The following is a 13,358-nucleotide window of genomic DNA, read 5'->3' as shown; positions in this document are numbered from 1 at the left end:
GGAAGATGTGACCGATCACTGTGGGATTCAATCTACCAGTTTGCTGAACACCTACCTAAGGACATATGGATAGACTTCCTAAAAATAATAAACAATGCGGCAATGGTTTTGAACCAGATTAGAAGCACAGCTCTGGATTCCTCCATCCTTGCCGCACATAACTATTGTCACAGAGTCACCTTGCAAAGACGCTCTTGGCTCCGTCTAACATCGTCAAAGCTGGAAGCGCAACACTGCATTCAAAACTTGATATTCTCAGGTTCCTCTCTATTTGGCAGCCATGCGGATGATATGGCAAGAGTGAAGCTGGAATTGGACACATTGAAGGCTGTGGGTCTGTAGAAACCTAGAGAGCAACGAAAATCATTTCAACCCTCCCAGCGGAAATGTTACTCTGACAGTTCTAACCTCTTATTGGATGCTGCCCAGATCTCAACAACAGCAACATCAGAGATCTTACCAATCACAGCACAAGGAGACTAGAGGACGTTCTGCACAGCAGACCACCCAAGGTGGAAAACAAACCTCAGCTTCAAAACCTTGAGGCCTCCCTTCTGCCTCTTCCATTATCCACTCTGGTAGGGGGAAGCATAACACATTTCCTGGAAGAGTGGCAAAAAAATAACAGATGCTTGCTTATTGAACATTGTGCAGAACAGATATTGTCTCAGGTTTACCACCCCACCACGGTCCATTCTACTAAAGCTGCCCACTTCCTATCTTCACTTACTCGGACAGAAGTCAACATCGTATTACAAAAGAGGGTGGTGGAGCCAGTTCCCAACAGTCAACGTGGGAAGGGCATCTACCTATGGTACTTCTTTGTACCAAAGAAAGACCAGCACTAGTTCAGACCCATCCTCGATCTGAGAGTCACCAACAACTGGGTTTGGAAGGAGAAGTTCAGGATGTTGACTTTACATCAAATATACCCCCAACTTCGTCAGGGAGATTGGCTTTGTTCATCAGCCTTCACAATGCATACTTCCACATTCCCATCGCCAGGAGGCATCGGAAGTTTCTCTGATTTCTTGTTGGACACAACCATTATCCGTTGGCGGCACTACCATTTGGCCTCAAGTCAGCACCCAGGACTTTCTCCAAGTGCATGGCTGTGGTGGCTGCCTATCTAACAAAACACTGAATCAGTCTACCCCTATCTATACAACCGGCTCATAAAGGCGTCTACATCTCATGAAGCCCAACTGCATTTCAATTGGACTTGCCAGCTCCTTCATCAGGTGGGTCGTCACGTCAACTTCCAACAAGTCCACGTCCAACCCATTCCATATGTTACATTACTTAGGGGGCTTCCATCAACACCATTCGCACAAAGGTGTATCCTTTGGAGGAGCGATGCTTATTGATCCTTCAGAAATGTCTGACTGTCAGAAGGGAGCCACAACTTCACCTCCAGGTATTACCATCCAGAGACATTGGGAAATGCCCTGTGGATCAGCTGGTCAGGCAGATTTCTTTAAGCCTTTCCACTGATTTTTTTCACCCCTAATCCAATCAGTCCTGATCAAGCTGTCCTAAGGTGGTTCCCGGACCTTCTTCACTGGTCACAGCATCCCCATCTCAAGCTGCCATGTATCCAGACCTACTAACGAAATTTGGAGGGCAGATGGTACACCCCATTCTTTCCTCCTTGAATTTGACGGCATTGCTCCTACGTTAGTGCAGTATGGACACTTGAACTTGCCACAAGACTACATGGAGGTCCTCAAAGAGGCTAAGCGACCTTCCACCCACTCAGCTTGCGCCTTCAAATGGGAGAGCTTTTGTATCTGGTTTTCCTCTAAGAAAGTAGACCCGACTACTTGTCAAGAAGACGTGATTCTACCTAGACTTGCCTAAATGTGGCTCACAATTCTTTTCCATAAAGGTTCATCGGACGGCCTTTACTGGAAATGTCCGTCACAAACCTTTTTTATTTATTTATTTTTTTGTTTTTGTTTTCCAACTCCCAATCATTAAAGATTTCTTGGAAGGGTTGAAGAAGGTTTTTCCTCCCATTAGATGCCCCTCGCTTCCATGGGAACTCAATATAGTGCTTTCTCATCTCATGCGGAATCCATTTGAACCCATCCACAAAGCCTTCCCTCAACATCTTACATGCAAAGCTACTTTCTTGGTAGCCATAACATCAGCTCGCCAGGTTAGTGAGATACAAGCACTATGTTCTCATGAACCATACACTCTTTCATTCTAGCAAAGTGGTTGTGAGAACTCACTGGACATTGCCCCCTAAGGTAGTGTTGGATTTCCATGTAAACCAGACTGTTTCATTACCTACGTTCTTTCAGAATCCTTCTACTCCAGCCGAAAGATCTCTCCGTTCTTTGGATTTTAGAAGTGTTCTAAAGTTTTAGCTTGACAAAACGAAAGTTATCCGCCAAACAAACTAGTTAACTATGGTCCAATGCGCACTGGTCTGGTGTCTTCTGAACAATCCATCTCTTGATGGATATTGTCTTGCATTTTACTATGCTATCAAAATGCTAACAAGCCATTAATAGCTAAAACAAAACCACATTTTACTAGAGGTAAAGCAGCCACCACTGCCCTGCTGCTACGTAATGTCCCAGTTCCAGAAATATGCAAGACAGCTACCTGGAAATTGATCCATACATTTACTAAACACTACTGCCTAGATTCTGATGCTAGAGCGGATGCTCAAGGAGGACAGCCTTCCCTCAGAAATCTGTTTTCATAAACTATTTAGATGGTCCTCTGTCTTCTCCACCACGATATGTGGGGGATGGGCTTTCTACTCTATTCTTTGCTTATGACTATGCATGGAAATCCCATACAAGATAAGGAATAGTTTCTTACCTGTAACTCCTGTTCTCTCGTAGGGGAATTTCCATAAGTCATTAGCAACCCTCACTCCTCGCGGGTGGAATGGACAGAGGTATCCTGGATGACTTGTTTGTCCCATATTGCCTTCAAAACGAACTGAGGCATCTACCACCATCTGAGCATGATGTGATGCTGGTGGTCTGTAGGTTCTTAAATCACAGCTTTTATTTTAGCCATATAATGGGAGCCAATTAGGCTAGTCTACCCTGCTATCCCTCGTCTCCATCATTAAATGGTGTTTGAAAAGGAGATTTATACTGTTTGTAAAACATCTTAAATTTACACATTTTTAATGTATTGCCTATTTTTTTATGAAAAATTTGGCTAGTGTAGTCTAGGTGTATAGGCTGTATTATCTGTCTCGTAAGTGCCTTTAAAGGCCTTTCTGAAGAATGACGAAAATCTCCACTTAAAAAGATGTATTAAATAACTGCTCCGGGGCCCCTGTATGTCTGCGGGACTATTCAGTGCTTATGTCTTATCATGGAAATTCCCCTATGAGAGAACATGAGTTGCAGGTAACAATCGGTTCCATTTCTTTCTACAAATTTATCCTATTGGCCCACTACCTTAAGGTCATGACTTAACAAGTGGCAAATGGTCCAAGTTAGCACACCTATAACACCTACGTGGTTCCCTAAAATGAACTTGAACCTTTTAAACTACTTCCCTTCTTCTATTTCTTAGAACTACTACCGAGTTTAGATACAAAATCCATTTATTTTGTTTCAGGCTTCAAGGTACTTACCTATTTGATGTCTCTGCTTTGCAAACAATAGCAAGCACATCATTTAACGTTGCATCCCCATTCTTGGATGTCAGGGTTACAAGCATGCATGACCACTTGATCACAAATTAAATCCTCCTACAACACCCCAAAAGCACAATCCACTGCTAATTTCTTCAATTTGCTAACATACTCATCATTAGATTAATATTTTAGTTGTATTCTTTGAAAACATTGTGTAATTCCAGTGCAACCTTTAGAGGCAAAATACTTACAAAATTCTCCAGAGCAGCTTTAAAAACATTGTCATCAGTTTCAAGAACAATTTCATTCATTTAGCTTAAGATTTTTATTCCTTTGGATCTTCTTAAACAAATGCATTAACATTTACCACTTCTGCTCGAAAGACATGTTTCTATCTATTTCAGTGTAATTCAAAAAATACCCTTTCCACTCATTTCATTATAAAGAAGGTTCCAATCCTGAAAACCAAAAGGCTTGTGGAGGACGCAAAGAGAATGTCTAACTAATTTTTTATATAATGTGGAATTGTTCAGTGTCCTTGCTTCACCACTAATTACTGGATTAGTTCACTGTAATCCAGTAAATTAAGTTCTCACTGTTGTAAATGTTGTAAGGAGTCCAAAATGTAAATGTGAAATGAAGGAATCTCCAATCACCCAAACGTATTTCACTTAGTTGCCTGTTTTTACAAAGCTAGGATGCATTATAGCTATTAACATGGATGCTGTAACTTTGGTCACAAGTTAAAATGGCCGCCACTTCAGGATCGCATTTCTTAATCCTGTCACGTGCTGAGGCGTGATGCCGCTTGAGCAGGATACGCGAGTGAAGACAGCTTGAAGAATGTCTCCTATGCAGGACATGCAAATAGCTTGAGCAGATCCATTGTACGTTGAATATTGGGGATTCAAACATTTTAATAGTATGTTGCTGGGAGTTGAACTTCTCCAAATATCGATAAAAATGCTTTGATAATGTACACAGTACAGTACCTCTTTACAAATTCTGGTGGGAAAATCTACTTTAAAAACTCTTCACGTGGCTGTAAGATCCCCAGAAGGTTCTAGCTGCTCCAACAGTAGAAAGCAGTGCTTTACGTTGGTGTCAATAATTGCCTGCTCCTTACCCCAGCTAGTCCCCAGTATTCTTGTATTGAATGAGCCATCACACGAAGTAGAAATTATGGTATATTTAATCCTGTAGTAGATATACAAGAAGCAAGCAGATTAATGCCCACTGAGTCAGATCCTGCTCAGCTCTCCCACTAAAGTTCTATATCATACAAGATTCAGTATTTTACCACCTGAATCGAATTACATTCCAAACACATAACAAAATGTTACTCCAACATCTCGTCTCATCTCCTTTCTTCCTCAGTGGCCACCTGTGTATTCCTGTTGCCAAAAAGGTGACTCCAAATGGAGACAGTGGACTAGTGGTGAGAGTAGTTTGAGCCCAAGAACCTGTGTAGAAAAATTGGGATGCTTTGATCTTTCCCATTGAAATTAAATGACCTAGCATGATGAAAGGGTTTCTTAATTCAACTTATTTGAAATATTGGTGATGGATACATTCTTTCTGAATGATAACCCCAGTTGGAAGAGCCAAAGATTCAGGTCCGTGATCCCAAATTGTCTCACATAAACATGTTGGAACTCTGGGCATTTCAAATCTTACTAAAATCTTTTCATCTTGCACGAAAGATATCACTGTTTTGCTCCACGTAGGCAATGCCAAATACTGCCCTTACAAGAAAATAGGAAAGACGGTTTTTGAGATTAACTTGTGCAGTCTGCCATTGAATAAATGCCAGGAACCTCCAGCATAGCTGCCAGGAATACAGAAGGAACGAACTTTCACTCTAAGCAGAAACATCGAAGAATGTCATGCATGTGTAATTTGACATTACAGATCTTCTGTTGCTATGGGAAGGTGTAAGAATAACATTTCTGCAAAGCAGAAATCTCATGCTACCAAGACTTTGAGCTCATGTAACAGAAGACTATTCCCAGGTGGAGTGCACTTACAGTTAACTGGTCAGAAATGATCTTACCTGTCCTCTAATGCTCGGTTGCCAGCTGGAGTCGTCATATTGAAGCTAATGGTGGGCCACCTTGTGGCAGCTACACAGGATATTGTCTTTCAGACCCGGCCTGCTACTCAGAGTGCATGCCGAGTCCCATACCACAACTAAGCTGCTGAGCTTTACGAACTAGAGACTTTTAGCAGTCTAACAGCCATCGAAGACAAACATTGTCTTATCGAAGCTTATAGGTTTTGCGTTCGAGCACTGGCACAAAACCACTTTCCAACACTTATTTAGGAAGGCTGCTTTCCTAGTATGCTTCATTTCTACATGCATAGTTATACCACATACCCAGATGTAAGAAAGGTAGCTCAGTGCTATTATCCGGTGTGACTGACCATCACGAGTTAAACTATATACCATTGACACCTGTTATTTACAACCTTGAGAAATGAGGAACTGTGTTAAAGTAATGGTGCTCATCGACTTGAATATCGGCCTTGCTGTCACTTTTAGGATGTGTAAACGTGTGCAGTGAAGACCATATTAAAAGAAATGTGCACAAAATTTCTTTAGCACAAAAGTTCAGTTTGTAGTTGCATTTGAGCGCATTGACTTTATTCATGTCTCTTTTCAAATCAGTTTATGACCATGTAACCTATTTTCTTGCACCTGATATTTGTAAATTTACAGTTGTGTTTTTATCTGGTGCAGATGGACTATGCAGAAGATGCTACAGAGCGCCGCAGGGCCCTGGAAGTGGAGAAAGAAGACACCGAAGAGCTGAGGCAGAAATACAAAGTATTGCTATACTCCATTTATCATTTTGATACTGGTTTTAGATTTCAGTGATTTTTCCGTAAAGTTGACAAAGTTTGCTTGTGTACTAATATTGAGAGATACTGGATCACACAAACGCCTCATGCTTGATGTTCTGTAGGAAACAGAGGGTAGAGGACTCTATTATTCACACATGATTAATAAGTGCCCTACTCGACGCATAGTTGCCCCTAATCATTACCTTCCCCAAAACCATTATATCCACAAAAAGCTTTTTCATGAAAAAAGCTAGAATCTACTTTCATAGGGTAATGTAAGTGTATAGACTCCACTCACCTGGAGCTAGATTCCACCCGCCCAGGCATCGCCTTTCTCACCCAAACATGGACGAACCAAGTGTCAGCACCGGACATCGCCATCCCCAGCGACTCCAAACTGCTCTGCAAAGACCAGCCCCCTCTGCCAGGCGGCCTTCTGGTCATCATACACATATCCATGCCTGACAACCAATGCAAAACACCACTTCCCCCTCAAGGAGCACCTCCATTTCCAGATCCACATCACCCCTAAGTCCACCCACCGAGGGACCCTCATCTACAGGCTACCCGGCCCCCACCCAGCCTTTAGCGACTCCATCGTCGACATCTCTCCACTCACTCGCCTCCATGAACTACTTTCTCCTCAGTGACCTCAACTGCAATGACCACAACACCGCTTCCCTGCTTGAGAACCTCGCCACAATAGGCCTCAGGCAAATGGTCACCATGCCAACACACATCACTGGACAAAGGCTCAACCCCGTTTTTTCTGCCAGCAACATCACCTCAACGCTACACTGGACCGACCACCACTACATTAATTTCTCCCATCACCACACCTACCATCCACCTCCGCACCCTCTGCTCCCCACATAGGAAATGGAACCAGTTCACTGAGGAGCAGCTCACTAACACCCTCAGCAAGTCACGTCCTCCCCTCACCACAGATGCAAATATCTCAGCACGGAACTTCCACCAATGGATCTACGAATGCGCCAACACCCGAGCACTGCTTCGAACGACCTCGGCTAAACTCAACCTCATGAAGGCCAGCTGGTTCTCCCCCACACTCTAGGACTCCAGGTGCACCTGCAGACTGCTAGAAAAAAGATGGAGAAACAACAAGTCTCTGGAAGACTTTGCAGCCTTCAAATCTGCCATCAAATCCCACCACCTCATCAGATTCACTAGAAAAGCCACCCTGAAGGACCGCATCAGCTCCACTGCACCAAACACCAAAGAGCTCTTCGCCGTGGTTCGAGTTCGCCAAACCCCAATCAGAAGCAGCAAACATCCCTCCATCTCAGGACCTCCTTTGACTGAACGCAAGTGTGTTGTCCATGCTTCTGTGCCTTTCTTCTCAGTGTACCACTGCACACTGCCATCTCTCCAGTATTGCCCAATTTGTAGCTGGTCTGCTTGATCACTGCAACCTACCATATTGACTGTGGGCGCTTTGGCAACACAGTAAGGTGTCTACGCAGACTTGCTCTGCTACAGATTGGAATATGCCAGGACTGTTTGGTCCGCTCTTTAAGATACATGGTAGGAAAGCCAAAAACATTGCTGTGGCCTTTCACCTGCTTGTGTGAGTAGATGTCACCTGGTGGCAGGACTGATGTGATTCAAAAGCATTTATAGTATTGTAATGCGTTGCAGCATTTATATAGTGCTTCAGACCTCTTTTGTGTGTTACTGAAGCAAGTTTTGGACGGATAATAAGTCATACTGTGGGGGAGTGCATGATTGGTAGAATATTGAATTGTGATCCTAATTGTCAAACCTTGTGTGCTGGGACCATACAGATTTGTGCCACACAGGGTATGCCCCTTACTTGTGCTTCACATGTCTCTATTTTTAAAGCACTTCCCAAAACTCTTGTGAGGCCTAAAGCATTTACTCGATAGAGTAAGCAGCTATCATTTATGAGTTCTTAGTGGCCCTGACCAGGTCTCGGAAGCACTTTGATTTTTATCATCTAAGACATGCCTTTCGAAAGCGAGTTGGCTGTAGACTGGTCTGTGCATGAAAAAAAAAACTGGGAACAGCCGATATTGGAAGCAAGGCTCCAAAAGTACATAGCGTGTTAAAATGTGTAAGAGTAAGTGTTTGGGCATGCATGTACCCTACGATTTCTTATTGTTACATAAAATGGTGATATTGATGATGGTGCTTGTTAAGAGCACCATATTCTGCCTCGCACTCTTGTGGGAAAGAACTAGAAGCCCTCCTGTATTTTCTAGTGTCCCGTGATAATGTGGGCTTAATCCACCAGGACCTTTGCATAAAAGATCTTGGAGCATTTTGATCTGTTTGACACAGTGATAACATGTAGTCTTCTAGATGATGAGTTGTGCTTTGGGAAGAGCCAATTTTTTATTTTTTTTCTTAGGCTAGGTAGTGCTGATAATCAGTGTTTTTTCCGTAGGGTGTTGCATGGTTTTCAATATTGCTCCAGAAAAGACCTTAAACCTATGCCGCTGCTACAGTTAGTAGTTCTGATTATTGGGGCGCTGAACTAAGGTTTATCTGTTAGGTGTAAAGTTTGAATGTCTACTAGAGAAAAATCGATGCAGTGCTGTGAGTTGCATTGTGAGCAATGCCAAGTGCTATGAAGGATATCTTACTTGCAATAGGCAACACGTGCAGAGGGGTGATGCAGGGGCGTCTTTTCATTCTCATAATTATGTCTTGCGGCTACATTCTTGATTTGTTGATTAGGCATTCTGTAAGTCCCATGTAGATTCTGTTGCCATGGTCTTGATGTTTCAGGACTGTTGCTCAGCTATTACTCAGATTGGTTTGTGTTTGATGTCTCTTGGGGAGAACGGAGCGAAAATGACCTTGATGTGGGGGTTTCTGCAAAAAAACAGAACACGTGGGTCATTGGCTCTTTAAAAGAAAGTTGCTTCTCTCTATCAAGATGTCCGGGAGCACTGGAAATAGGTGCCCTACATGATGGACAGACCTTGAAGAAATGCCACACAGTGAGTACTGCTTCTGCCCAGTTTCACCCACCCGAGTAAGTTTCTCACAGGGCTCCATAGATATCATCTAGTGATGTTTCCTCAGGTGTCCTGTTGCTATATATAGAAAAGTGACTCCCAAACCTATGAACTTGTGTCCCATTAGCTACTACGCTTTAGTCATGTGATCAACAGCCGTCCCTGTCTATGCATCTGGAAGAAAATAATTCAGTGCCCTTAGGGTTATACTGAAATATTTGCTCCTATGTTTTTCTTTATTCTGTATCTTTTTTTTTTTTGTGTTGTAGGAATACGTTGACAAAGAGAAGGCCATTGCCAAAGCACTGGAAGATCTGCGAGCAAACTTCTATTGTGAATTATGTGACAAGCAGTACCAAAAGCACCAAGAATTTGACAACCACATCAACTCCTATGACCATGCACACAAACAAGTAAGATAAGTGATGGGATCCTATGCCAGATCTCTTTATTGGCAACATCTGTTGTTATTTGGGTGTAGTAGATGTCCGGGATTTGAGAGTACCCTAACGTGTTCGTTGAGTAACTGGTAATCTAGGCCTATTTAGTCTACCACGGTTTCAGACGTACTTCCTGTTTGTATCGTTACACTTTTTCATTGTGTGAATGTCTTTTGACATACCCTGAAACACTGTCAAAATAAGCCCTTGATATAAAATACAAGAGAACATTTAATGCATTAACAAATGTCGTTAACATAGTGATGCACATATATGAATATACTGTCGAACTGATATGCCTAGTTTTTTTTGTAATTAAATCTTAACCCTTGTGACTATCAGTGTCAAAGAAGTACTTTTTATAGATGTTAAGCTCCTACCCACAACTTTCCCTGTGACCTATGGAGCAGAAGGCTTTGTACTTGGTTCTTCTTGGAAGGTTTCGTTCCCAGGAGAGGCATAATGCAGTGTCTATATTAGGAAACAACTACCATAGTGGGTGGTGTATGCTTGCACCACAGGAGGCAACTGGCAGAACCCAGTTCCTTTTTCATACACTGGACACACACATCCGTGCACCAGGGATACCTCCCAACACTCCAAGAAGATCAAAAATGCAGATGCAGCCCAACATTCAAGCTATTTTGATATTCCTTTTCTCTTGTACCTGCAATAAGATCACTTACAAGAATCTCGTTGATTACATACTAAACTTTCAAGATCTTCTTCAGCAAGAGAATCAAATATAATTTTTATGAAAATGAGCAGAGTGGCATCCTATATAATACTATCACCAAGAGGTGATACCAGGTGATTCCGCCTATTCTTTCTGTCCCATTCTCCGAATTGTGAACGCACCCTAGTTATACATGTATTTACTGTTACATACCACAGTAAGGCACTGCAGTACTCCCTCAGTAAACTGGGTAAATCTACCCCAACATACAAATGCTCCTGTACGAATCCTTCAAATAAAATAATAAACAAGTCATTAAAAGAATTGAGGAAGGGTAAGAACTGCTTGCTTTCCTAAAAGAAATATTTTACAAATGTAAAAAATTTGCATAAGTAAAGGTACGCACAGGCTCCAGTGGAACAAAAAATGTATTGAGTTTTTTTTGGACTAAAACTAGAGAACTGCTCAATATTCATACACTTGTTATCAGACAATACATAATTCCCACCATTAACTAGGTTGATGCTCGCAAAATTCTGGTGAACAACATTACATAATATACCCTGCACCTTAAGACCTCCAGCGTAGTCCCCGAGTCTATCCATCGATTGCGTTCCCAGGTAGGTAGTCCATCCTACCCATACCTTCTCCCATTTTTGTGGGCATCCTCTGTTGAGGTATATAGCATGTTCTGCTTTTTCACACCAATCCAGGTCTGGTTCCCAATCTGACACCAGAGGCTACTGGGAGGATCCCCAGTGTTTAGCTATATTTCGTTTTGCACTATCGATACAATCGGTAACCAGATTTTCTGGTATCTGGGCCACTGTGTCCCACCAGTGACAATTAACAGACACCATTTAGCCTGCAGAGGAACCACCAGGCCTGTAACCCGACTCATATCTGTTACCCTTCCCTAGTACTCTTGTATCCTGGGGCATTCCCACAATATATGGATAAATGACCCTTCCTGCTCGCAACCTCAGACACAGTGGGGAGCTCTCCTTTCCTATTTTCTGCAGCATGGTCCTGGAGTAATAGACCCTGTGGAAGACCTTAAGTTGTACCATTCTGAAGCGGGGTCAGATCTCAATTTCCCTAGGACTCTGCAGTGCCTCAGTCCAGTCATAGTCGTCAGTCAGTCCTATGTCTAGGTCCCAGACAGCCGGCAGTTCCCCCCTGGTCTGGAGCATTGTTCATTATCTTCCGACACATAAGGGAGATTTCCCTGTCTGTCAGGGGGTCCATTAATACCTGGTCCTCTAGTGGGGCTGCCAAAGGAAACTGTTCACCCTCCACTATATGTCATCGAAGGGCGTGTCCCACCTGTATGTAGATATTTGTATTGCTCAGTGTTGTTTAGGTTGAATTCTGTTTGTAGGGCTTCGAATGTGATGTATGCCTGGTCCTTTCAAATGTCCCCCAACTTCTCAATACCAATTAGCGCCCATTTTGAAAGCCCCTGTAGCTGCCCCACTTCTGGAAGCATATCACTAGTCCATAGTGAGGTGAACTGTCAGTTTACCCTTCCAACCTTAGTATCTGGTCGCCTTATTCCACGCCCGTACTACACCCTGTGTGTGGAAGGGCAATGTTCGTTCCTGTGCTCTCCTTTAAAGGATAGGGAAGCAGCTAGCCTGGCCCATGGACAGCCTGTCAACCCGGTACGCAGTCTCTTCTCTATCAACATGCATCCACAACCACTATCTGGGAGGCCTAATAGTATTGTAACACATTTGCCACCCCCCTCAAAAATTGATTAATGGCCATGAAACCCTAAAGTAAGCGTTTCATTGCCATTTTCAATTCTCCATAGTGATGCACAATAAACATTAACATTTCTGTTTATATTTTCCTGTGTGTAGGAAGTTGGCTCTGTATACACTATTTCAAAGTAAGGAATAGTATGCAGAGTCCAAGGGTTCCCCTTAGAGGTAAGATAGTGGCAAAAAGAGATAATTCTAATGCTCTATTTTATGGTAGTGTGGTCGAGCAGTAGGCTTATCAGAGGGTAGTGTTAAGCATTTGTTGTACACACACAGGCAATAAATGAGGAACACACACTCAGACAATTCCAGGCCAATAGGTTTTTGTATAGAAAAATATATTTTCTTAGTTTATTTTAAGAACCACAGGTTCAAGATTCACAAGTAATAGTTTAAATGAAAGGTACTTCACCTAGGAACTTTAGGAACTTTGAGTCAGCAAAATAGCATATACAGTTTTCACACAAATGACATATAGCTATTTTAAAACTAGACACTTAGTGCAATTTTCAACAGTTCCTGGGAGAGGTAAGTGTTAGTTTTGCAGGTAAGTAAACCACCTACAGGGTTCAAAGTTGGGTCTAAGTTAGCCCACCGTTGGGGGTTCAGGGCAACCCCAAAGTTACCACACCAGCAGCTCAGGTCCGGTCAGGTGCAGAGGTCAAAGTGGTGCCCAAAACGCATTGGCTTCAATGGAGAAGGGGGTGCCCCGGTTCTAGTCTGCCAGCAGGTAAGTACCCGCGTCTTTGGAGGGCAGGCCATGGGGGTTTTGTAGGGCACCGGGGGGGGGGGGGGGACACAAGTCAGCACAAAGTACACCCTCAGCGGCACAGGGGCGGCCGGGTGCAGTGTGTAAGCAGGCGTCCGGTTCGCAATAGGATTCAGTGGGAGACCAAGGGGTCTCTTCAGTGATGCAGGCAGGCAAGGGGGGGGCTCCTCGGGGTAGCCACCACCTGGGCAAGGGAGAGGGCCACCTGGGGGTCGCTCCTGCACTGGAGGTCGGATCCTTCA

At 43.2% G+C, this 13,358-nt stretch overlaps 1 protein-coding gene across 5 annotated transcripts in view; it reads left to right on the top strand.

Annotated features, from left to right (window-relative positions):
* Nucleotides 1-13,358, top strand: part of GPATCH8 (G-patch domain containing 8) — a 264,134-nt gene that overhangs the window by 164,245 nt on the left and 86,531 nt on the right. For all 5 annotated transcript variants that reach the window (XM_069237916.1, XM_069237917.1, XM_069237918.1 and 2 more), the window contains 2 exons: nt 6,357-6,443; nt 9,735-9,878. In XM_069237916.1, coding sequence (XP_069094017.1) covers nt 6,357-6,443; nt 9,735-9,878 — 231 coding nt within the window. The remainder of the gene's footprint in view (nt 1-6,356; nt 6,444-9,734; nt 9,879-13,358) is intronic.

Source organism: Pleurodeles waltl, chromosome 6 (genome assembly GCF_031143425.1).
Source record: "Pleurodeles waltl isolate 20211129_DDA chromosome 6, aPleWal1.hap1.20221129, whole genome shotgun sequence".
NCBI classification, from domain to species: domain Eukaryota; kingdom Metazoa; phylum Chordata; class Amphibia; order Caudata; family Salamandridae; genus Pleurodeles; species Pleurodeles waltl.
Note: the sequence above shows the minus strand (reverse complement) of the source record. Positions and strands in the feature narration are given on the sequence as shown.